The sequence below is a fragment of the Arvicanthis niloticus genome, chromosome 1, assembly GCF_011762505.2.
Source record: "Arvicanthis niloticus isolate mArvNil1 chromosome 1, mArvNil1.pat.X, whole genome shotgun sequence".
Lineage (NCBI taxonomy): Eukaryota > Metazoa > Chordata > Mammalia > Rodentia > Muridae > Arvicanthis > Arvicanthis niloticus.
In genome coordinates, this window is record NC_047658.1 from 18690691 (window position 1) to 18715225 (window position 24535).

The following is a 24535-nucleotide window of genomic DNA, read 5'->3' on the forward strand; positions in this document are numbered from 1 at the left end:
TCTGTCCACCCCCACCCTTGATTTTGACAAACCATAACAAGATTCATGCTTGATTGAGGTCATTAAATTTTGGGGGTCTCACACACACACTGACCCTAGGCTATATATGGTCATCCAAGTTTCTTCGCCAACCCTTGCTCCCGCCGCCCAGGCCTACCCACCGCCGCGGACAGAGCACTCCAGCCTGCTGGTAAAGTGTTGCTGTTGGGTTTCGTTTGGCTGGTTGTGTGTACACAGTGTATACAAGGTGAGTTGTACAGCGCCCAAGAAAGAGCAAGGAGGTCAAGGAGAGGTGGGGAGAGGGCAGAAGGGAGGGGGCAGAGAGAGGCATTAAAAAATAGAACCACATTGAGAAGACAAAGGGGAGCAGGGCCAAGGGTGGGGGAGACAGATCGCTGTAGAAAAGGAACAGGAGGGGCAGGGCGAGGGGAGTCTTCTCACCCTCCCTCTCCACCCCTCCCCCACCCCAGGTATGTACAATAAATAAGATTAAAAATAATTAACAAGATGTTTGGCCCCTCCCACCCAACACCACACACCCTTGGGGAGCAGCCTTTAGCAAAGACGTTGGCCTGGAGGGGGAAGCTTGGGAGGGGAGGGGGGACATCCCCAGTTCTCTCAAGCGGCCCTCCCTCCCTCAACCATACATAGAATTTTCCTATACATTATGTACACGGTGGAGGGGCGGGGCGATGGCCGTGTTGGGGGGGCTGGGCCAGGGGACAGGGCAAGTGTTACTAAATAGACATTTATACATATATATAAATAATTTCTCTGTACACGAACGGGGAAGGATGTGAGAGGGAGTAAGGGGGGGCTGTGTGGACACACCCTGGCTGAGGACGACCCCTTCCCTCCTGGCAGCAAGGGAGCCTAGGAGTCAGCTCCGGAGGACAGTTCTGTCCAGTTCTCAGTCCATGGAGGAGGCGTCCTCCTCGCCAGGCAGAGTGTGGTCACCCGCAGCGGCTGTGGGCCTGTGCTTGGGCGAGCAGGTCACTGAAGGAGTCGAACAGCTGTTCTAGCCACGGCTGGTTCCGCATGCACTGCTGGACCACTTCCTCTTGCCCCAGGTCCTCGGCACCACCCTCGATGGCCAGGGTCTGTGGGGAAGGAAAGTGAAGCTGTGTGGGAAGAAACGGCTCGGGAAGGGGTGTGGGACCAGGGCCGTGGGATGGAGGAGGAAGGCTGGAGTTCCTGGCTAGGGAGGAAGACTGAGGGGCTGGGCTGGTGCTCACCTGGTCTCGGCAGCGCAGAAATGTGTGATATTTGTAGTGGTGCAGAGAGTGGTAGAGGGTGTAGTACCCTGACTTCTCCAGCTCCACCTTGAACTCCTGCAGACAGAGGAGCTCATGCTCATAGGCTCTGGAGAGCACCACTCCTCCCCGGGTCATCCCTCCCAGGCCAAGACTCCTACCTGGGCCCGCACAACGCTTCTCTTGAGCTTGCTGAGTGTCTTCCGGTTATAGGGCTCCCCTGCAGGCCGCAGCCGCACAGCCCCCTCTTCGGGGGAGCCTTCTCCAGTCTGCTCCACCTGCAGCTGTGGGAACGTGTGCAGGGCATCCTGTGGGAAGCCAGAGGGTCAGTGGCCACCTCCCTGGACCTGCACCTTCACCCAAATCCAGCACTCAGATCCTTGCATCATGTAGGCCTCACTGTCCCTCCCCTAAGACAATCTCAGAAGACCTGCAGGTATATCTTGTCCCCTGCAATCCTCACATGGCCTCAAATCTCACAAGTAGCACACTCTACCCACCATTCTGTAACACCACATTACGTGCTGACGGACAGATCTGCTCTCTCACAGACAACCCAGGTTCAGTTTCTAGCACTCACATGGAGTGGCTCACAGCTGCAGATATGGGGTATCTGAAGCCAGCTTCTGGTCTCCAGCTGAATCCAAGATGTGATATATACACACACACAGACAGACACACAGACAGACACACAGACACACACAGAGAGAGAGAGAGAGAGAGAGAGAGAGAGAGAGAGAGAGAGAGAGAGACAGACAGACACACACACACACACACACACACACACACACACACACACAAGCACACACTAAAATTATGCACTCTGATTCCTGGTGCCAGCCTCACCTATCCCAGAACTGTGCAAACCAGATGCTGAACCTCCGATTCAGAAGTAGGGAGGCAGTCTAGTTAGTACCAATCCCAGGGTTTTCTTGTATTTTGTTTTGTTTTTCGAGACCGGGTTTCTCTGTGTAGCCCTGGCTGTCTTGGAACTCACTCTGTAGACCAGGCTGGCCTTGAACTCAGAAATCTGCCTGCCTCTGACTTCCAAGTGCTGGGATTAAAGGTGTGCGCCACCACTGCCCGGCTTCTCTCCTCTTTTTAATAAAAGGACAGAATCTCACTATTTGGCGCCGGGGGCCTTAAACCCACAGAGATGCACATGTCTTTACCTTCCAAGTACCGGGACTACAGGAATGTGCCACCACACAGCTACTTGTTGATTTTGTAACATGGCCTCCTTAAGTTGTCCAAGATGGCGGAGTTTTGATTCCCTGCCCCAACCTCCCACAGAACTGGGATGACAGATACGTGGGGTCAACTCTACAAAGCAAGTCCCAATATAGCCAAGGCTACCTAGTAAGACCCTGTTCTCAACCAAGCCAGGCTAAGCTAAGCCAAGCCAAGCCAAACCAAATCAAACCAAACCAAACCAAACCAAACCAAACCAAAAAAAAACCTAAAAACCCAAACAACCTGATGAAGCCTAGATGCCAGCAAGCTTGAAGCCAGGGCCTCAAGCACACTACCAAGTGAGCCACAGTCCGAGTCCCATGATATTAGGACTAGACTCTTCAGCGTCACGTCAGCACTGTACCTCAAGATTGTCAGGGTGGCCCTGGGATGTACCATCTACCATGACAGGCCATCCAGAGGGATTGACAGGCAGGAATGAGCCCTGGGATTTGACAGTTCTCTCACAGGGACAGGAAACAGGTGACAGTATGGCGAGACAAAAGCCTCAGGCCCAGGCTCTATTACTAACACTAACACTAACACTCCCCATGGGGCTACCAGGAAGCCAGGGGCCTCTCCAGCTGAGCCCTCATCCTCTCCAGATCAAACCTAGGACAGCAATGATCTTGCAATAATCTCTGTTCTAGGGACGATCCTCAAGTGACCTCAAGTTGCTGACAGCCCACAGCCCGGTCTCCACACCTGACCTGGGCCCCATGCGATCCCCACTCGGGCCCCCAAGCACCTGCAGAGCTGGGCTCAGTGACAGCCGCTTCAGGACCTTTTTCTTGTGCTCATTGAGGAGGCCGTCAATTTTCCGCATGGGTGGAAGATACAGTTCATCTGCAAGAGCAGGGGTGTCAGCAGACAGCAGAACCACAAACAGGGCTGGTCTGGGGTCCCTAAATCCCCTTCTCCCCAAGACCACTGAGTCCAGGACTAGAGATCCTTTGTAGACCCCAGCTTTCCTCTCAAAGGACTAAGTGCCCAGTGCTCATCCTTAGACCAATCCACAAGTCTCTCCCTCACCCTTTCCCTAGACCCTAACCCTCCCAGGCCCAATCCTCAGCCTCAGGAAGCCAGCACCCACCCATAACTCCATATCCCTCCTCTGAGGTCCAGGCTTCCTCCCTGGTCCAGCTCACCATGCGTGTCCTCCAGGGCCTGGATCATGTCTGGGTCCAGGGCTGTGCTCACCAGCATCTCCACATAGCTCCTGTACATCTCCCGCATGGCCCGTGTCTTCAGCAGCCGTCCTGGAACTGCTCGCTCTGGGGAGAAGATGGGACAGACTCATTCCAAGGTTATTCTGTAGTAGACACTACTTCCAATGGCAAGGACTCACGGTGCAGACCCTAGCTAGGAGGGCACAGGTGAGCCCCTGTTAAGGATGCCTTGATGACTGAGCTCAGAGGACAAAGTGGCTGAGCTGACCAGGAAGAACTGATACACTCAAGATCCTGAGAGCAGAGTGACAAGAACAACTGTTCAGGGCCAATGACATGGGCCTAATTCAGTGTGGCCCCATGAAAACCCCTGGAAACAAAGTTAGTTACCAAAACATTAAATCAAGACAGAGAGCAGCCGAAAGTGATGATGCACACGTCTTTAATCCCAGCACTTGGGAGGCAGAGGCAGGTAGAGCTCTGTGAGTTCGAGGCCAGCAAGAGCTACACAGTGAGACAATTGAAACAAACATACCAAAACAGAGAGAGGACTGAGGACGAGCTCAGCTGGCAGAGTGCTGATCTAGCTAGCACACACCAACACAGCCCTGGCTTCCATACCCAGCACTAAATAAACTGTGCGATGACATATGCTTGTGATGGCAGAGGTGGCGGCGGCAGGTCAGAAGCTCAAGAGCTACCCGGAAGTACATAGCAAGTTAAGAGGCAGTCTGGATTACATTAGACCGTCAACAAAAAAAGAAAAAAGGAAAGAGAGAGGGTGGGAGAGGGAGGGAGGGAGGGAGGGAGGGAGAGAGGGAGGGAGGGAGGGAGGGAGAGAGAGAGAGAGAGAGAGAGACAGAGAGAGACAGAGAGAGAGAGAGAGAGAAAGAAAGAGAGAGAAGGAGGAATGGAGAGAGGAAAAGAGAGCACAAGTGCGTGCTACTTTCATAGCTGAATGCAGACTAAGTTAGGAAATTACGCTGGGGTTGGAGATGGCTCAGTGGTTAGAAGCATCGACAGCTCAAGAGGACCCAGCACTGTGTGGTAGCTCACAATCTAGATCTTGGGGATCCAACACCTTCTTCTCCACTGCACCAGGTATACACATGGTGCACAGACATACAGGCAAAAGACAAACACACAAAATAAATGTGCATTTCCTGTAGTCCTTACAAGTAGGTGCGACATGTTAGCCATTCAGAGCCAAGCGGAGTGAAAAAGGAAGCACAGGCCCAGCCTAGGAGAGTAGGGGTGTTTTGTTGTTATTTTGGAGACAAGAAAACAAGCCTGTGTAGACAGGCTAGCCTTCTAAACTCATGGCCATCCCCCTGCCCCATATGGGGGTCATCATGCTGAGCATCAGGGACACAGCAGAACATCTAGCTGACAAGGAGCTCTTGTGGTGCCAACTCTAGGCCAGATTCTCCCTCAGAGCAATCCTACAGGCAAGGTCAGGAAAGAAAAGGTCACGGCTTTTCAGGGTCACCCAGGGTATCACATGAAGCACCACTGTCTCTGGGCCCAGGATAGAGCCTGGCTGGTCTAACATCTGTCCCAGGCTAAGACTCAACCTGTTACGAACAAACACCAGCCATCAGTGAATATAAAGGGCACTGCTGGCTTCCCGGAGTGAGGGAGTGCCCTGCGCCTCACGGCTGCCTCCTCTGTATGTGGTGCCTGAGTTCTATTTGTTTGTTTATAAATCCGGTAACTCATTCATTCTGCAGCACAGGAGATTCAAAAGCTGAGTTACATCTTAGCTTTATTTTATTTTGGAAATTTTTTTTGTTTCTTTGGGCTTTTTCCTTGAGACTAAGTCTTCCTACATAGCTCTGGAACTCACTCTGTAGACCAGGCTGGCCTTGAACCCAGAGATCCACCTGCCTCTGCCTCTCTAGTGCTGGAATTAGAGGTGAATGCCACCACTGGCAGACTTCAACATGGCTGTTTTTACTTTTTCCTTTGAAACAGGATCTCACTAAGCAGCCTGAACTGAGTGGGCTGCAGCTCAGACTGGTTCTGAACTTTCCAAAGTCCTCAGCTGCTATTTAGCTGGATGGTCAGCCTCTGCCAGGAGGCCTGGCCCCAGATGGAGTTACAGTTTCTACCTCTTATGGCTGCCCTGGGAATGAAGCAATGTACCAAGACCTTAGCAGACACATACTTTTTACACAGGAAAGTGACTGTCAACTGTAGTTTCTGCCATTGTTGCTGGGGAGTCCTCTTTGTCTCTATTTGGTAGAGACTACCTGCAGCTCTCAAGCTGACATCATCCTGTCCCCTCCTTAAGGCCAGTGTTCCCTCCCTAGGTGACCCCCCATGCTTGCAGCTGCTGGAACCTACCATCCTCGCTGGGTGCGCCAGGGGAGGACTCGGAGTCGGATGAGCTGCCCCCAGGGCCATCACCCGCTGAGGCATTACCCACTGCCTCCTTCAGCCATTTCTTCCTTTTCTTTGGAGGTGGCTCGGCCTTCACCTTCGAGGGCCTGGCTTTGGGCAGCCGGGAGGTGGTGGACTGTCCTGTGGCCAGGTTCCGGTCAGTCCGCATTTGCCGCCCGCTGGTGGCCCGTTCACTCCGCAAAGGCCGGGTTACCCTTTCCTTCTCCTTCTCCTTCTCTTTCTCCTTCTCCACAGGTCGGGGTGGGGATGGCTTCTCTGGGGCAGGGGGCTCGGGTACAGCAGGCTCAGGTGTGGGTTCTGGGGGCTTCTCTGATGTCATCTTCTCAGGGGTCTCAGGCTTGGGAGGTGGGGCTGGGACCTTAGATGGAGGTGCAGAACTGCCCCCAACAGGGGTAGGGCCCTTGGTCTGCCCAGACCGTCTGAAAAAGGACAAAAGAGACGGTCATCAGCAGCCTGAAGACCCCACCCCCAACCCCACGTTCTGGGACCCTGAAGCCTATCTCATCCTGCTCAATGTTCTTCACGCTTTCCTTCTTTTGGGTGGTGAGGTCTTTGCTCTCTCCACCTCTCTAAGCCTCTCTCCTCCTTCCTCTGGGTCCCCAACTCTCTGAATATTTCTGTCTCCCTCTCTCTGGGTCCCTGATGCCCTCTTTGAGTCTCGGCTGCCTGATTCTCTGGAACTTGCCCCCCCCCCAACCATGGGTCTCTTTCTCCTCCTCCCAGCTGTGTCTCCTGGCTCTATTTCCCTCATGAAAAGCTCCAGGTCCTGCAGGTGGAGTCAGCTTCACACCTTCCCCCTCAGGTATCCTACCACCGTCAGTACCTGACTGGCAGTGGGGGCCGGTGCCAGGGTTTCCGGGCGCACACCCTCACGTAATCCTTCTTGTTGACATTCTCCAAGAACTTCACATAGAGGCGCTGGTACCGGTTTTTTGCATCCCCAAAATAACCCAAATACTGTGAAGAGAGCAAAGTCCGTGAGAGCTGCCATGAATTACCAACCCACCTCCAGAGACGGAGGCTGCCACCCTGCCCTGGGCCATGCAGAGAAGGACCCCAAGATTGAGCACTCTCCCCCAAAGTCCACACCCCCACCCACTGGCTTACATTACTGGTAGCACAAAACTGCCTCTGGCCATCCTTGATCTCTGGAGTGAACTTCTGCAGAAGGGCCTTCTGGACACGCCAGATGGGTGGGGGCTCACGGCCAGTCTGCAGGGCCAGCTGAGGAGGAAGACACCAAGGAGACCTACAAGGTTACCCTCACTCCTGCCCTGATGGAGACTTCGTTGCTCACACCTCTAATCCCAGCACTCAAACTGAGGCAGGATTGTCACAAGTGTAAGCTAGCCTAGACAACATTGTAAAGTTATCACAGAAACAATAAACAACAACAACAAATGAAGACTTGTCTACTAGTACCAAGCAAGCACTGCCCAGTACTGGTCTCATGGTTCCCTCAGCCCCAGGATGAAGCCGATTCTACTCATGTCTCCCTAGAATCTGGCTAAAATGTTCCTTTTTTCCAGTGCTGGGGCCAAACCCAGAGTCTTTCGTGTGCTGAGGCACTGCTGACCCAAGCCCTTGTTGATGAAAGCAAGGCACAACCTTCTACTGAGCTATACCCACAGCCAACTAAGTCAGAGTCTCACCAAGCTGACATCCTCCTGGATTAGCTCAGGGTCTGCACAGGAAATGGCAGGCTGCACCATCAGGCCCAGCCTCCAGCTAATTCTTGAGCAGGCTTCTTCTGATTAAGCCACAGAGTTTTGACTTTGTTATTTAAGTAGGAGAAGTTCCGAACACCCATCCACCATCAGTGACACATGAATATTTGCTAGACCCAGGATCATAGCAGCAAAGACTCACAGCCATGGTCTTCTATACCAGCATCCCTGCCTCACTTCTGTATGTGAATTTTACCAAGACCCTCTCTGTGTCTCCTTTTCAACAGACTGTTAGAAGCATTCTTTGCACTCACGTGACTCATTCAAGAGCCATAAAAAAAATTAAGCATGTGTAAGTAAACTGCACCAGTTCAAGCATCTAGCATGCAGGCCTCAATATCAGAGCTGGTACTCACAGCAGACATCATTAATAGATCCCAGATCTTGACACATCTGAATAAAGAGCTAAAAGGTAGACATGACTTATCAATAACTTCTGATGGTATAAATAGAGAATTTAGGGGAACTAGGTTAAGAGGCAAAAGTTGGAGCTGAAGAGAAGACTCATCTGTTAAGAGAGCTTACTGTTTTTCCAAGTTCAGTTCCCAGCACACAAGTTAAGACAAGTCCCACATGCCAGTCAGTAACTTTAGCCGGCCTCCTAGGGCATGCACACACATAACATACACTTACAGAGATATATGTAAATAAAAACATAATAAAACAAATCTTTAGAGAAGCAAAAGACAATCGACCCAGCCCCTTATGTTAGGGACACAGCCTGAAGGTACCATCCAGCAACCAGGAAGAAGGCTTGACCATAAACCAGATTCGCTAGGAGGCTGACCTTTGACTTCCAGTCTCCAACACTGTGAGGAAAACATGTGTTCTGTTTATAAGCCATGAGCTATAGGCGTAGAGAGGCGGAGCTCAAAGGCAGAACACCTGCCTACAACTCCCCCTCCCACCCCGTGAGGCTGGGGTGTGGCTCAGCCTGCCACATGCAACACAACAGAGACAGATAGACCCCGAACCCACAGAGATCCGTGAGTTCCACCTCCCTCAGCTTCCAAAGTGCAGGGATTAAAGGCGTGCGCCACCACTGCCTGCCCTAGGTGCCCCTCGACCCATCCCCTGACATCCTTGTGTATCCCAATGCTTCACACTGACATCTGACCTGCACACCTGAAGAGGACCAGAGGAGATAAACACAGGGACAAAACACTCAATGACCCAGCGCTGGGCATGGTGGCTCATACATTAAATCCCAGTACCCAGGAGGCAGAGGCAGGAGGATCTCTGGGAGTTCGAGGCCAGCCTGGTCTACAGAGTGAGTTCCAGGACACCAAGGGCTGTTACACAGAGAAACTCCGTCTCAAAAACAGAAGAAAAAAAAAAAAAAAAAAAAAAAAAACCCAAACCAAACCTCCCCTAAAGAAGTGATGGGTACTTGAATAGAGCATGTGACATGACAGGGCAAGGCAGCCATGGGTGACACTGGGATGTAGAGCTACATTCAAAGATTACAGATCAAGTGATCAAAAAGAATTCAGATGATAATCCCATTTGATTAGTCATGGCTGCCTTTTAACTGTGCTCCAAAGTAGTAGGATTGATTGGTAATGTCTGCTTTGAGTACCAGTACAATATGGGTGTCTGCATGCCAAACTATGCGCTCTTAGCATGATGAAATCTGTTTCCGCACCCTCATTTTTTTTAATGACTCTTGAATCAGTTATGTGCACGTAAAGAAGGAGTTCTAACTTGCTCAGTAGGAAGCAGAGAGAGACACAGAAGGAACGCAGGCACCCGAACTCCAGTCGTCCTTCTGTCACATGGCTCTCATTCCTCTTTCTCTATGCCATCACCAGCTAGGTCGGAAGTCCCCCCAAAATAAGTATATTTCAGACCACATCTGCTCAACTCCAAAATACTCCCTGGACCCCAAACACAGCCTTCTAGCCTGGCAGGGAAACAATGTGTTCGTGTCCTCTCCCAATCTTGCCCTATAGGGCATCAGACCTCTCAAAGTTTACAGCCACGTCACAGTTTCTGAGCCTATGGGCACACCCCCATAGGCTTTCTTGCCCAATCAATGAATGAGAACACAAGACTCACTGTTCCGGTTCTTCAGAGACTTCCAGGAAGCCCTTCTGGGGCTCCCCATCGGGCACCAACCTCTCCCTATCTGCTCCTCTGTTCCTTTCCAACTGGGCGTTTGGTTGGTTTTTGTTATTATGTCTGCGAGTGGGAATGTGCACCAAGCGCAGTACCCATGGAGGCCATGAGAGGGCAAGAGACTGCCCTGGTGCAAGAATTATCTGTGGTTGTGAAGAATCCAAATGAACTCAGGTACTCTCCAAGAACGTAAGCACTTAGTCACTAAGCCGTCTCTGCAGCCCCCTAGTATTCATTCTGCAGGAGCGACCCAGGAAATCACAACCATCTCTTCTCCCCGTTCTTTAAAACTTATACTTCCAGGCTCCCTTCTTGTCAGTCACATGACCAACCACACCCAGTGAGTGACTAGGAAGTGACCCATCTCGAAGACCCCCCCATACTGAGATGGTCGGCTCACTGCAGGACATCTGACTCTAACAGCTAATGGGCAAGCCAATCACTAATCTCCATCCTGGTACCTAAGGACGGGTGGACCAATCTGATTATTTCCTAAGAATGTGACTTACGTATAATAAGCTAAGCAGTGCTGCAGCTAGCAACAGGAATGCGAGCAGGTGAGCTACACACCCAGGTATGGCATTTAAGAAGAAAGGTTAGCTGGGTCCAGTGACCTGGAACCCTCTACGTAGCCAAGTCAGCCTCCAGTTTGCGGCAATCCTGTCTCAGATGCCTAAGGACTGGGATTACAGGACAAGTCACCATGCCTTGAAAGGCAAGAAAATTCCTTGTGTGCCTGAGTTCAAGGTCACTCGGAGCAAAAGCAAAAACCATTAAGACGAAGCAAAATCGAAAAGGTCCCACCAACAGGAAGGCAGCCTTGGACAGTGGTAGCCAACACTGCTCGTTAGACCTGGAACTTACCCCCAGTCACCTTCTTCATCTCCTTGCTGACCAAGGGCCCCTCCAGCAAAAACTCCATCTTAGAAGAGCCATCCACTCAGCCCTGGTACCCAAGTCCTCCATGTTCCCAGTTCCACTCATGGTCCACGCCCCCACACTAGCATTTCTGCAAACCCGCGACATTCCACACACAGGACCTTGCACAGGCCATTCCCTCTCAGATGACTGTCACAACCTCCTCAAAAACTGGGTTGTAGTATCATTTTTCTTTTACAGACAATGAGACTAAAGCAGCCAGTGACCATCCAGTTTGTAAGCTAGTTAGCCACACAGCTTTTCTTTTCCCTTTCTTGAGTTTCTTTTTGAAAGACAGGATTTCTCTGTGGACTCCTCACTGTCCCAGAACTCATTCTGTAGCCCAGGCTGGACTCCTGAGTGGTGCCACTGCTGCCAGGCTCCAGCCACACACAGCTTCTCAACACCTGAATCCAACTCATTTAACCAGCATCTCACATAAATAAAACACACAAGGGAGCTGAAAGACTCAGAGCACAGCAAAGAACGTAGACCACCGTAGTAATCCTTCACTTAGCCCAAGGAAACACCAGCAGCACGACAGAACATAAACGTCCGTGGAGATACTTAAGATATTTGACTTAACTGAAATGTATTCAAATGTGACCTGAATTTTTTATACTTGTGGAAATAAGGAAGTTGAAAATGTCATTTCATAGACTGAGGATGTACCTCAGCAGTAGAGACCCTGCCTAGAGTCCCACAGTGAAGGGCTGGGATGTGACTCAAAGGTAGAGACCCTGCCTAGAATTCCCCAGTGAAGGTTCCAGAAATGGAACTCAAGTCATCAGATTTTGAGGCAGGCGCCTTTACCTCATGAACCACCTCAATGGCGAATTGAGAACTCAATTAAGAATTCAACAATCATTATAAACTCATGTGTATGTGTACACGTGCAGGCCCCATGGTACAAGTGCGGAGTGGAAGACAACTCGTGTGAATGTGCTTCTTCCTCCCACCTTGTTGAGTGCGAGGGATTAAATGGGTCCTTAATAAGTACCTTCACCTCCTGAGCTCTGCTGCTGACCCAAAACTCACATATTAAGCTAGAATGACTGGCCAACAAGTCCCCAAGGAATCCACAGTTCTCTACCCCCTAAGCACCAGGGTTCTAAGTAGATAGGATCCCAGAGAGCTTGTGGCACAGAGCTCAGTAAGTCCCCATACCTGCAAAGGTATGCATTCCCTGGCTTTTGCTTCATTTGAAATCTCATGTACCTGAGGCTGACCTCAGACTCCTAACTACTGGCTCCACTTAAGTGCTGATAGTCATGGGCTCAGTCAGAGACCTTACTGCCTCAGCTTCAAAACACTGCCCAGATGACCAGAGGGCCAGGGAAATGCCAGAAAGAGAATCATGGCAAACTTAACATACACCCTCTGTATTTTACTGAGTATTTGCCAAGCCTTGGAGTAAAAGCTAGCCCAAGATCACAGCAACAGGTCCACTGTTACCAGAACCGTCTGTGTGGGAGCCACAGTCACTGACAAGGACAGGCCAGGTCACATGAGCTGAGCGCATATCAATACACACCTGGGAGGAGCTCCTGTCATCAGCTGTGGCTGTGAAAACTGAGGCTGGGGAATGACAAGATGGCAGCCCAGCTCCTAAGCAGAAGTATAACGGAGTCTAGTAAACCCCAGTGCTGGACACGCCTACCTTGCTCACCTCTAGGAGTTTCTGACACCAATAGGAGGTGCAGCCTCAGGGCTCTGTGACCCCTGTGGCTGCTCACACTTGACTAGTATTTTAAGCATCTGAGTCCTTGCCTGGCCCCTTCCCTGTCCCACACCAGCTGGCCAGTCGTATCAGATGGATGGCCCTGGCTCCTGTCCCAGGGCAGGTCAGTGAATGGGCCCCTTCCACAGGCCCACTGGCCTTTCTGACCTGTAAGATGGGGCTAGAGAAGGCACTGCTTTGAACCCTGTTCGCCAAGGTCAGAAAACAGGGCAGGAGAAGTGTAGAAAGTTTGCAATCTACCCAGATTACACACACAGTGAAGCTCAGGCAAGCCGCGGGAACTCAGTGAGAACTTGCCTGTATCAAGTGCCTTAAACTCCCAGTACTTAAACAAACAAACAAACAAACAAACCCAACCAAAACAAAACAACACCACCCAACTGTTAGGTTCACCTCTCAAAAGATTAACTTTCTGTACTTGTCGTGAATTCAATCCAAAATCCATGTGGACTGCAGAAGGAAACAGCCAAGACTCACCCCATACAATGTGCACAAAGGCACTGGTTAATCCCACCGCTGCCATGCCTGACAGCCTCCCAGGGCCAACAACAGAGAGATGGCAGCCAGCCGAGTGCCTGCTCTGCTTCCCGGGAGCCTCTGCCATGTCCTACCATGGACAGAATCAAACAGATTCTTGACCAACCAACCTCTCGATGCGGGACTCTATGCAGGCATTTTACTACTGGATCCTACCTGCCAGATCCTCTCAATCCTGATTCAGTCAGATAAGCCTATGAACCAGACATCCTAGAGGCCACCCAAACGTTCTGGGAACACAGTAAGCAGGAACTTGGTTTATACTATTGGTTATTTATAAGTTTTGCTCTACCACTGGTGTGAAAAACACCCACAGAGGATATATCCACAGAAATATTTATTTCTCAGAAGACAGATATGGTGTGGCGGTGCACACTTTTAGTCCCAAAACTCAGAAGGCAGAGGCAGACAGATCTCTGTGAGTTCAAGGCCAGCCGTGTCTACAGAATGAGCTCTAGAGAGAGACTCTGTCTCAAAGAAGAACAAACAAAAACCAAAACTGGACTGTTACCAAGCGTGGTGGTGCACATCTACGGTAACACAGCCATGAAGCTGAGGCAGGACTGCGGCACGTTTGAGACCACCCTGACCCACCCAGTGAGACACAAACCAGGGAAGACAAAGTAACCACTGCCTCCAGGATGGTGGGTCTCTATCAACCGGCCACGTGCTACCGCTGAGCTATGTTCCCAGCTTTTTTTGTATTTACTTCTTTACTGTATTTTCCAGGCCGGCTTTCAATCTACTCTGTAGCATAGGAAGGTCTTGGACTGAGGACCCTCCTGTAACAACCCTGGGCAAGCTGGGATGGCAGGTTGACACCAGCAGGACCAGATCTACATCAAGAATTTAAAACCCAGACGGGCAGTGGTGGTGCACACCTTTAATCCCAACACTTGGGAGGCAAAGACAGGAGGCCCTCTGAGTTCCGATCTGAGACCAGTCCGAGTCTTATCCACAGAGTCAGTTCCAGGATAGCCAGAGCCACAGAGAGAAACTCTGTCTCAAAACAAACCAAAGCAAACCAACAACAAAAACAACACTCAGCCTGCCACACAGTGAGCATCCTTGAGCAAGCATCTGTTACGCCTCCTGCAAGTCACACATAACTGCACTGCATCGATGGCAGATTGTAAATGGGAAAGACCATCATCTCTGGTTGGCTCCCCTCTGATTTTAAGTACCCAAGAAATGGAATTACCAAGTGACTAATTGTGAACCTTCAATGCTACAGTTGACCTGCCCGGCAAGATATGCCCACAGGCCCACAGTGGCATGAAGGTTAGTTATGGGGGCAACAAACTGCTTTGACTGGATTTGATGCATGAGCTATACTAGAGAATTAATGTCTGGCCCTTTAAATCTGGTCAAGAGCCCAGATTTATATTGCCAAGCTATATGGCCCTCTACATATGTATGAATAGCCACCAAACGTGCTGCTCTCAGTGTTGGCCAGAGATGCCTCTCTCTCTGCCATAGGCAGAACTTGATGCAGATTAATACCTGACAGAAGTACTGAAGTATACTCAGCCCTCAATAGTACACTTGTATCAACTCCAGGAAGGCTTGGCAGACATCAGGGGGTCGGGGGGAATGAAAGCAAATGTCCTCGCCCATCCCTTCTATCAGCCAAGCTGTGAACCCAAAAGCAGCCTAGCAAGCCCACCTGGTGACTCCTCTGCCTGCACCCCAACCCAGACTGGCCGGTCACTCATCAGCTGCTCAGTCAGTAGCATAGACACTGGTCAGGATCCATCTGGAGACAATGCCGAGGCTCACCTTGAGGGAGGGTATGTCCTCCGCACGGATGACGAACTCATCCCGCTCCCGGAAGATGCCCTCTCCACCACTCTCCCCAGCCTCCTCATCCGTCTCTCCACACACTGCTGCCGTCTCCTGCTTCTTGGCCAGGTGCAAAGGCCGAGCATCCGGAGGTTCGGGGTCCTCTGGTGATGGGGCAGCAGGCTCCTCTGGAGGGGCAACTGGTGGGACAGTTGTGGGTGCTGGCGGGGGTGGTGGAGGTGGTGAGGGCAGTGCTGGTGGAGGAGGTGGTGGCTGTGGTGGAGGAGGTGAGCTAGCCACAGGAGTCACCAGTGGGGTAGGTGAGGGTGAGGGCAAGGCTGGAACTGGGGGCGGGGGTGGGGGTGGAGGTGGGGCCGGCTGAGGTGTTGGGGCAGGAGGCGGAGTGGGTGGGGGCTTCTCCTCCAGCAGCGGGGGCTCTAAGAGAGAGGAAGGGAGGAAGAAAAGGAGGAGGAAGAGGAGGAAAAAGAGGAGTCATCAGGTCTATTGCCATTCATTGACCATGTAGCCCAGGCTGGCCTTCAACCCCTGACTGGCAACTTAGCCTCCAGCATATCCACAAAACCACAAGTGTCCTTACTAACAGTAGACAGCAGAGACAGACATGACTTCTGTAGATGTACCACTTCTGGGTCCTTCTGTGAGACCACCACTGTAGCTCCAGCAACTACATGGAACGCCTAAGACTCCTCTCACAGCCCTGATGCCGTTGTCAGTCCTGAGCTGTCTCCCGGAGCCCTTGCAGCTCTTGTCCACCTTTAACTCCGTATCCTGATGCCTCCTAACTCCACAGCTCTCAAGCTGGCAATCCCTCCCAGGATCCGCACTGCCTTCACAAGCCCCTCCCTCGTCTCTTCTAGCAGCTATTTTATTTTCTAACACCATAGACATTTGCCTAATTACATGTGCATGCGTGCGTTTGTGTATACCATGTATGTACAGGGGCCTACAGAGGCAGAAGAGGGCACCAGATCCCTGGAACGGGAACTACAGACAATTGGATGTGGGTGCTGGGACCCGAACCTGGGTCTTCTACAAGAGTGGTAAGCACTCTTACCCACTGAGCCGTCATTACAGTCCCCGAATTACTTTTACTAGTAATAGAATCCAGGTTTTTCATTCATTAGGAAAACACCACAAATCCCTTTGCTAGGAGCTCTACCTCTGAGTCACACCCCCAGCCCCTCACTGGGGGACTGAAAGCACGGGCTCACCACTGAGTCTTCACCGAGCTCACTGCTTACTCCTCAGAGAACTACAGCTCATAATCAGTTAACTGTTCCTCAAACTTCCCTTGTTACCTGGCCCTGTCACTTACACCCTATTATCTCCCAGCATCCTCCAGGGCCCCAGTACTAGGCCCCTGTGATACCCTGCTGAACCTCTGAGCTTGTTAAAAGATGTTCCTCTAGGCAGTGGTGATACAGGTTTTAAACCCAGCACTTGGGAGGCAGGCGGATCTGAGAGTTCAAGGTCAGCCCAGTCTACAAAGTGAGTTTCAGTAATGCCAGGGTTATACAGAGAACCCCCCCCCCCAAAAAAAAAAGTTTGTTTTTCTGTCAATCAGGAAATCAACTCTGACAAGTGTGCTTTTCTACACAACAGAAAAAAAAACAAAAACAAAACTTGAAACACTGTGTAACCTAAACAACTTTATCTGCTGACTCCAATAAGCCTCACCCCGTCCTCAGACCACCTTCTGAGAACTCACCAGGCGTCCCACTGCTGTTGGTGCTGGGCAGACTTGGGAGAGGCGGTGGACCGGAGGCTGTAGGTCCAGTGTCTAAAGGCGGCTCCTCTGGTGTGGAGGTGTCCTTAGGCCCTGTGAGGGGTGGATCATCCAGGGCTGAGATGGCTGAGGAAATACTCTCCTGCAGGTCTCTGTTCTTGGCCACAGAGTCTTCTTCATCCGAAGAGAAAGAGGGCAGCGTCTCCAGGTTACGCTTCAGCTCTTCATCCAGCCGCTTGCAGGGGGAAGGGCAGCCAAGCCCCAGCCCCTCGCTCTCCGCAGCCTCCAATGCACCTCCCAGGCCAAAAGGACCAGAAGGTGTCGGGTGCGGCACAGTGGGCACGGTGGGTGGTGGGGGCTGCAGGCCTCGGGTGGGCACAGAGGCTGGCACACTCTTAGGGGGGCTTAGTGGTGGCGTCAGACCAGCTTGGTAGAGTGGCGGGTGCCGCTTTCCTGACTTGAGAAAGTCAAGGAAAGAAGCCATGAAGCCTGACTTCATCTCCGGCTGTTTCTCCTCCACCTCCTTAATCTTGGCCTCAATTTTCTCCCGCGTCAGGTTGGAATCCAGGCTGTTGTGGTCTACACCCGAGATGACATCATTGGAAGGTGCTCCCAGACCCTCACCAGCCTTGGGCACAGATAGCTTGATCTAGACATAGGGATAGCAAAGTGTCATGGTTCAGGGGCCCACGCTCCAGACCTCCTCCCTCAGACCCTGGATTCCACATCCCACTTCACTTTAGACCAGCTCCAAACTCCTGCAACCAGTCTGTGGCGTGCCAGATTTCAACACAACTGACCATACAAGAGACAGGAGGCTAGGCCAACAGTCCCTCCCAGACCCAGACCTTCCCCAATATTCAGGCACAGGATCTGAATGGCAGCCCATCCTTCCATGCACAAGACCTTAGAACCTGGGTCCTGACACTGTCTTCTCATGAGCATCAAACGACAACATTTTACCTCATGGAAACACCGGAATTCTACCTAGGTAACTCTCTGGTGCTTTTTACTGAGATAACATAACTCTGATGCCTAGAGCATCTGACACCTTCAATCTCAGACAGTCCAGCCCCGCCCTTCCCACACCCAGTCCCCCTCACCTTCAGCGGCTTCAGGGGCTCCAACCGGGTACCTCCCATTTCCTCAGCCTTCCTGCCTCTGCCCCTGCCCCGACCCCGAGGTTTCTTGGCCCCATCAGTGGTTATGGAGGCTGAGGCTGGCCCTGCTATGGCAGGGCCCTCCAGTGGACGAATCCTGGGCCTCCCTCTGGGTCGGGGAGGGCCATCACGCTTTGCCTTGGTGGGTTTGCGGCCTCGGCGACGAGGACCATCAGGACCAGGGTTGGGTGGGCAAAAGTCTATATCTCCCAGTGGTGAGAGGGCTGGTCGGGAGCGACAACTAGACACCAGATCAGGCAGGCGCCGTGGGTTTAGGCGGATATCTGCGGGCACATCCGCTTTGTCCTCATCAGCCTCAAACTCATACTCCTGTGCATACAGCTTCTTGGGCGTCTGGAAGGGGGGATCTCGGCGCCGTAGCAGGTGGAACGAGGACGTCTTCAGCAGCTTCTTTGGCTTGGTTGAGCAGAAGATGGGCGAGGTGAGGCCACCCTTGGGCTCAGAGACAGGTGGTGGGGGTGGCGGTGGCGGCGGCGGCGGCGGTGCTGACTGGTGTGGCCCGCTCTGGATCAGGCCCAGTGGCTCTGCATTGACTGTGGAGGGAAGCTCAGGAGGTTTGTTGGGATCCAGACCCAGGCCTGGAGTCTCTGGTCCAGTTCCAGATGCCCGGCCTCCGCAGAAGGGTCCATAAGGATCATAAGCAGTGGGACCAGAGGGTGGACCAGGCCCAGTCTTGGGGTCTCCATCATCTTCGGTCTGTCCAGCCTTGCCATAGTCATCAGCTGCCCCTCCACCAAACATCTCCTCCATGGTGGGAAAAAAGCTCCGTTCCTCATCCTGAAGCAATGAGTCGGGGAAGCAGATAGATGTGAGGGGTACAAACCGTGGTGCCTTGGTCCCTTGAGGGCTGGGGCTTCTGTAGGCGCCTGCAGGATCCTTGCCCTCTGAGTTAGGTGGTCCCACACCAGTATCCCCAGGCCCTGGTGGCAATGGTTCCAGAGCTCCAAGCAGTTCTTGCATGGCTCCAGGAGGCTCCAGACTCTCCTCAGGTCGTAAGCGAGGACTTGGGGCTGTGGGCTCCAGGCCATGACCGCGAAGGTGGGCTTCAAGCTGCAGAGGCATAGGTGGTGGAGGTGGGGGTGGCGGTGGCTGGGGAGCCCCATCCCGGGTGGCTGGCTCAAGGAGGTGGACGCCGACTTTCGGGGCACTGGGTGAGGGGCTTGGGGCGTGGCTGAGCACAGAAGGGAGCAGCTGGGGAGGAGGTGGAGGCAGCACCATTGGAAGGTCAGGACCTCCAGCCTCCAAGAGGAGGCCGTGGGGCGTTGGCTGGGTTGCCTGGGCCGTGGGTGGTGGGGGAGGTGGGCTCTTCTGTAAGAAGGCTCCCAGCTCCTTGGCACCGGCTCCATAGTGAACAACCGAGGTGGCTAGTCCCTCAGGAGTTTCACCACCCCGTTCTGGACCCTTCTTTTTGTCCTTCACCCTCCCTAGGCCCAGCTCCAGTGCAGCCGTGGCACCCTCATCCAGACTGGCACTAGTCCGGATGACGCTCTGCAGGTGGTACCTCTGGGGATCTTCCTTGGCTAATTCATATGGTGTGCCTGGTGGACCTCCAGCTCCACCACTGCCCCCAAGTCCCTTAGAAGCATCAGCAGGCCCATCCTCACCCACCAAGCCATCTGCCCCTGAGGTCCGAGGTGGGCTGGGTGCCTGAAGCAGGTGCTGAATCAGAAATTCTTCATCTTCTGTGCGCTCAGTGGCAGTACCGCCAGGGCCAGCAAGCAGCTCTGAGCCGTCACCTTTTCCCTTATAGCCACCTGCTCCAGCTGCATAGCTGCTAGCTCCAGGGGGTGCTAGGAACGGAGCCGAAGCTAAGACTGAACTTAAGTATTTGCCAGGGGCTCCTGGAGAGCCAACACCAGGAGGGCGGCCAGTAGCAGGTGGTGACTGCAGGGGTCGGATAATATGAGATGGGCTAGCCTCCCCACCACCTCCCAGAGAACTGGGTCCCCAGCCACCTCCATGGCCTGAGAGAGCAGGGGAGTGACCAGTACTGTAGCTGAGGGAAGGGCTGGCTGTTGGGAGCCCCTGTGAATGGGCAGCTGGCCCTGGGTAAGGCTCACTCTGTACCCCATAAAGCTGACCCTGAAGCTGGTCTGGAGAGTAACTCTGACAAGTAGCCAAGCCAGGAGGCGGGGGACCACTAGGGGGCTGCGGAGGACCCCCAGAATAGCTAGGGCCTTTGCTTAAGTCCTGTGCTTGACCCCCTCCAAATCCTTGCCCATAGGCCTGGGGTCCCAGAAGCCCTTGGGGCTGGCCAGGGGAATAAGCCTGGCTCCCAGCCCCGCCAGCCCCAGAGGCTTTCCCAGCAGCATAAGCAGCTGCTGGTCCACCCAGGCTCTGACACTTGGGTGTGGCGGTGGATCGAGGTGGTGGGGGCCTGGTGGCACCCCCTGTAGCTGGCCCATAACCTCCCTTACTCGTCTTGTAACCAGGGGACTGGATGATAGGACGGTATCCACCACCACCCCCAGCTGCACCTCCCCCAGCAGTCTCCGGGCCTGTAGCCCGGCCAGCTGCTCCAGCTGTGGCTCCACTAGGCCCACCCTTGGTAGGTTCTCCAGCACCAGGAGAAGGTTCCCCACCTCCCAGAGGGCTGCAAGCCAAGCTGGCCCGGTGGCCCATTGAGGGATAGCTGCCTCCACAGCTCAGATAGTGCTGCAGGGAATGGGCTGGTGGTGGGGGCGGTGGGGGCTGGGCACTGGCCGGCCGCTGGTAGTGTTTGATGACCGTGTCCTGTCGGGGCAGGGCCCGCTCTGGCGGTGGACCCGGGGCAGCACCCGAGAAGTTGTAGAGCTGAGGGGAAGATGGCTCGGCAGCCGTGGCAGCAGAAGAAGAAGCCAGCAGATTGAACTGAGTCGGGAGGTGGCGGGGAGGTGGAGGTGGATCTGGGGGACCAGGACGGTAAGGGGGAGTCTGAGCAGGACCAAGGCCAGCAGGCCCCAAGACACCACCCCCTGCCAGGCGCTCAAAACCCAATGAAGAGGGCACTGTAGGTGCTTGGGAGGGCTTCAGGTGGAGCACATCATGGGGGGACAAGAGCCCATTAGCAGGAGGACTGAAGGGTGGATCCTGGAGGCTGAGGGATGAGGGCACTGGGAAGGGGCGGCTGCCGAAGGAAGCCGGGTGCTGGTAGGCAGACAGGGCAGAGGAAGACGGGAAGGTGCTGGAACCTGGAAGGGCACCAGAGATGAAGAGTTCCGTGGGGCCCGGTGTGTGCATGGCTAGGGATGAAGGAGAAGACCATCGGTCAGTGTGGACCATGAGACAGCCCTTCTCCAGCCCTCGGGGAATAGCACTTACCTGTCTGCCAGGAAGGACTTCGGAACTGGGAAAGGAGAGAGGAGGCGGAAGGGCCAGGCTGGGGGCCCCGGGACTCCAGGGCCGAGATGAGGTTCATGACGGAGGCGTCGGGCCCTGCTGAGCCCGCGTGGTGGAGGCCAGTGTCAAAAAGTCCAGAGAGGCCTGACAATGGACAAGCAAGCAAGTCAGCCAGGTAGGGGACGGTGGCTGGGGAGAGACAGATGGGGGAAAGCACTAAACCAGTTACAGTTCAGAAGAGGACTGGAGGGAGGAGCCAGAAACAAGCAAAGGAATACAGTGCCTTTCAACTCTGCTTTCAGGAGGCTGAGGCAGGAGGATCAGACCTTCAGAGACAATCTGAGCAATGCCATGAGACCCTATCGCACTTAATAAAATAAAGAAGGAAGGGACTGGGAGGAGAGAGGGAAGGAGACAAGGGAAGGCTTCGAGTTGGATTTTTAACACCACAGAAGTACCAACGAAAAGTCTAAAGAGGAGAAATTTAAAAAAAAAAAAAAAAAAAAAAAAAAAAAAAAAAAAGGGCAAGAGGCAGAAAACAGGGAAAGGACAAGGAGCGGCGGGCAGACTGCACTGGTTTAAAACGCAGAGGTGAAGGTGCTGGACTAGGTTACTCTAAGCAAGCTGGGGGAGGGCCAAAGAACTGAAGCCAATAGGGAAGAAAAGGGGCCAACCAGCCAAGAGAATCCCACAGGGAAAGAAAGGACTGGGGGTGGGCTGGAGGGAGAGGAAAAGCCTGGAAGAGAAGGTGGGATTTGGGGGCCCCTGATGGAAAGCAGCCAATAAGAGGCAGAGGGGCGGAGCTATGGAAGGCCTGACGAATCCGGCGTGAAATAAAGCCTCAGAGGCAACCAATCAGAGGAGAAGTGGCAAAAAGAGGTCCAGGACCCAGAGCAAGGCCAATTAGCAGGGGCGGAACTTTCAGCAACCAATCAGATGTCTTAGAGGGCAGACCGGCCCTAGCCCTCCAGGATGGGAGCTCGTACCTGCCGGGTGGTGGTTGGTGGCATAGCTTTGTAGTGGGTGGGGGGCCGCGTAGGCCTGGCGATGCAAGATGTCGGTTTCTGGGTGGGAAGTCCGGGAGCTGCCGTAGACCAAGCTGAGAGCAAGAGAGAAATGTCAGAATACCCTCTGAGGTATCCTCTGAGAAGGGGGCTAGGAGGAACTTCCCAACTGACTGGAGGTGTTACTCCAAAGAACCCTGAGATAACACTAGGGAACCCAGTAATCCCATGGGGGTGGGGGGCGGCAAAAAATGATGCTATTCTGGAGCACCTAAAAGTCCCACGTTTGCAAACACCAGCATGCGGACACACATTGGGGACGAAGGAAGTTAGGGGAAGCATCTCCGGTAATCAACATGAAAGGTGTGATCCTCCCTTGGAGTCCTCCCAGCCACAACAGAACCCAAGGTCCAACACTGCAGGGACACATGGACAACCCAAGACCCGCTGAAACAGCACAGACCCAAAATTAGGAAAGGAATTAGCCAGGCCGCGAGCAGGAGGTAGCTTGTGTCCCAAATGGCAAGGGGAGAAGGTGGGGAGGGGACAGGACCCAGGGAAAGTCCCAGGTACAAGTACTGACACGAATTCGTTGCATCCCCAGGGGCTGAGGTTCAAGTGCACCGGCCTAAGCAAAGCCAGATGCGTGTACAAACAGGAGTTTAATTCACCCGTGGGGAAGAAAAGGTCCCGAGTGTGAAATCCCACTCTAAAAATTTGTACACGCTGGGGAAAGCCAAGTGTTGAGGAGGAGGGTGAAGGGCAGGTGAACAGTGAGGACACACGACACAGATGCAAAGGGCAGGGTCACAGGTGAACACGCGGCTAGTCACGCGTGCACAGGGCCCACGCTCACACATACAAACACAAACGGAGAAAAGATACGACTCTATCCCAGAGAGAGCTCAAATCCGTGGCCTTGGACCAGAGGGCAAACAGCGCGCCATCAACCAGGATTCACAGCTTTGAGAAAGGTGGGGAGCAGAAGGGGGCGTGTCCCTAATCTCAGGACCCCCCCCAACGCACAGCATCCTAGTTTAAGAAGGGGGCGGGGCGCCTTGCCCACTCTGCGCGGGGAATTTCTTGGAGGGGGGAGGGCCCGACTGGCCCAGCCTCCAGCAGCCCCGGAACAATAGGACCTGGGAGGGGGTGCGCGCCCCCCAGGTCTGCTTGCTAATTCTCCTTTCCTCCCACCTTTGCAGTTGCAGAGCCAGGGGCGCCCGGGGGGAGGGGTCAGCAAACCCGGAATCCAAAGATGGGGGGCAAGTCCAGGCCTTGCTTCGCCAACCCTTCCCATCTTCCCAAGGCCTTCCCGGTTCGAATTTGTTTTTGCGCCTTGCCTGCTTCGTTTCTCTCTTTTGCAAGCTGGAGCTGGCTTTGGCGGAGTTTGCAATTTGCAAACTGGGGCGGCGGCGTTGTTACAAACCCAAAGAAGGCCGCTCCCTTGCAAAAACCGGAGGGGGAGTTGGCGATGCACGCGTTGCTGAGCGGGCCCCAGGCCCAGGCCAGGCAGGAATCCCCCACCTCTTGGCCCGTTTCTCTAGGTCCCCTTCAGCTTCTTACCTAGCTTTCGCTGACCTCTCGTAACTCCATCCCGCCCCGGCGCCGAGCGGGTCCCCGAAGCCGGCGCTGGGGTAGTTCCTGTCCATGAATTGGCCGCGGTGGAAATTGGGGGGAGGGGGAGGGAGGGGGAAGGAGGGGGAGCGCGCGCGCTCTCCTCCGCCGCCGCTCCCTCCGCTGCTTTTTTTCCTCCCTTTCTCTCTCTCTTTTTTTTTTTTTTTCTTTGCGGCCACCGAAGGCCCGGGAAGGCCCCGGGCGGGGGAGGGAGGGGGCAGGGACGGAGGGGCGGGCAAAGGAGGGGTGCAGCCGCTGAGCCAAGGAGGGGGGGTTCCCCCTGGAGGAGGGAAAGGGGGGAGGAGGGACCCCGCTGTCTCCGCCTTTGCCCCGGCGCTTGCAAGAGAGAAGGGGGACGCGCACTCGGGAGGGGGCGTCCCGGACGGCCCCGGAGTGGGTGCGGGCGCTGGGTGCTCGCTCTTTCGCCGCCGCCGCCGCCGCCGCCGCCGCCTCCTCCTCCTCTGCGCTCACGGTGCAGCCATCTTTGCACAAGGCGGCTGGGGGAGGGGGGAGGGGAAGGGGGGCGGGCGGCGGGGTGTCTGGCTGCGCTCCGCTTCCTCCCACAATCCCGTGCAAATGCAAAAAAAAAAAAAAAAAAAAAAAGAGAGAGAGAGCGCGAGCGAGCACTAGCGGAGCCTGGGAGGGGGGGGAGAGAGGGAGAGGGAGGGGAGAGAGGGAGAGGGAGGGGAGAGAGGGAGAGGGAGGGGAGAGAGAGAGAGAGAGAGAGAGAGGAGAGAGAGAGAGAGAGAGAGAGAGAGAGAGAGAGAGAGAGAACAAGCGAGCGCACCAG

General features: G+C 53.9%; 1 protein-coding gene across 1 annotated transcript; it reads right to left on the bottom strand.

Annotated features, from left to right (window-relative positions):
• Positions 1 to 191: 191 nt before the first annotated feature.
• On the bottom strand, positions 192 to 23846 carry Prr12 (proline rich 12). Its single transcript, XM_034506125.2, has 14 exons — positions 23695 to 23846; positions 22114 to 22226; positions 21110 to 21271; positions 17732 to 21030; positions 16611 to 17277; positions 14879 to 15318; positions 7166 to 7282; positions 6882 to 7015; positions 6002 to 6477; positions 3635 to 3760; positions 3235 to 3332; positions 1415 to 1561; positions 1236 to 1331; positions 192 to 1100 (listed from the first exon to the last, which is right to left on the bottom strand). Exons 1-14 carry the CDS (start codon positions 23778 to 23780, stop codon positions 954 to 956), a joined length of 6108 nt encoding a protein of 2035 aa, XP_034362016.1. The 5' UTR covers positions 23781 to 23846; the 3' UTR covers positions 192 to 953.
• Between the last annotated feature and the right edge of the window lie 689 nt (positions 23847 to 24535).

Bases quoted from the DNA above. Each gene is read 5' to 3' on its own strand.
- Prr12 (XM_034506125.2), bottom strand. From the start codon at position 23,780: ATGGACAGGAACTACCCCAGCGCCGGCTTCGGGGACCCGCTCGGCGCC. The intron at 7,283-14,878 runs GTGAGCCTCGGC...CTTCCTCCTCAG, and splicing joins AGGACATACCCTCCCTCAAG to CTGGCCCTGCAGACTGGCCG. The intron at 3,333-3,634 runs GTGAGCTGGACC...CTGCTCTTGCAG, and splicing joins GGCCCTGGAGGACACGCATG to ATGAACTGTATCTTCCACCC.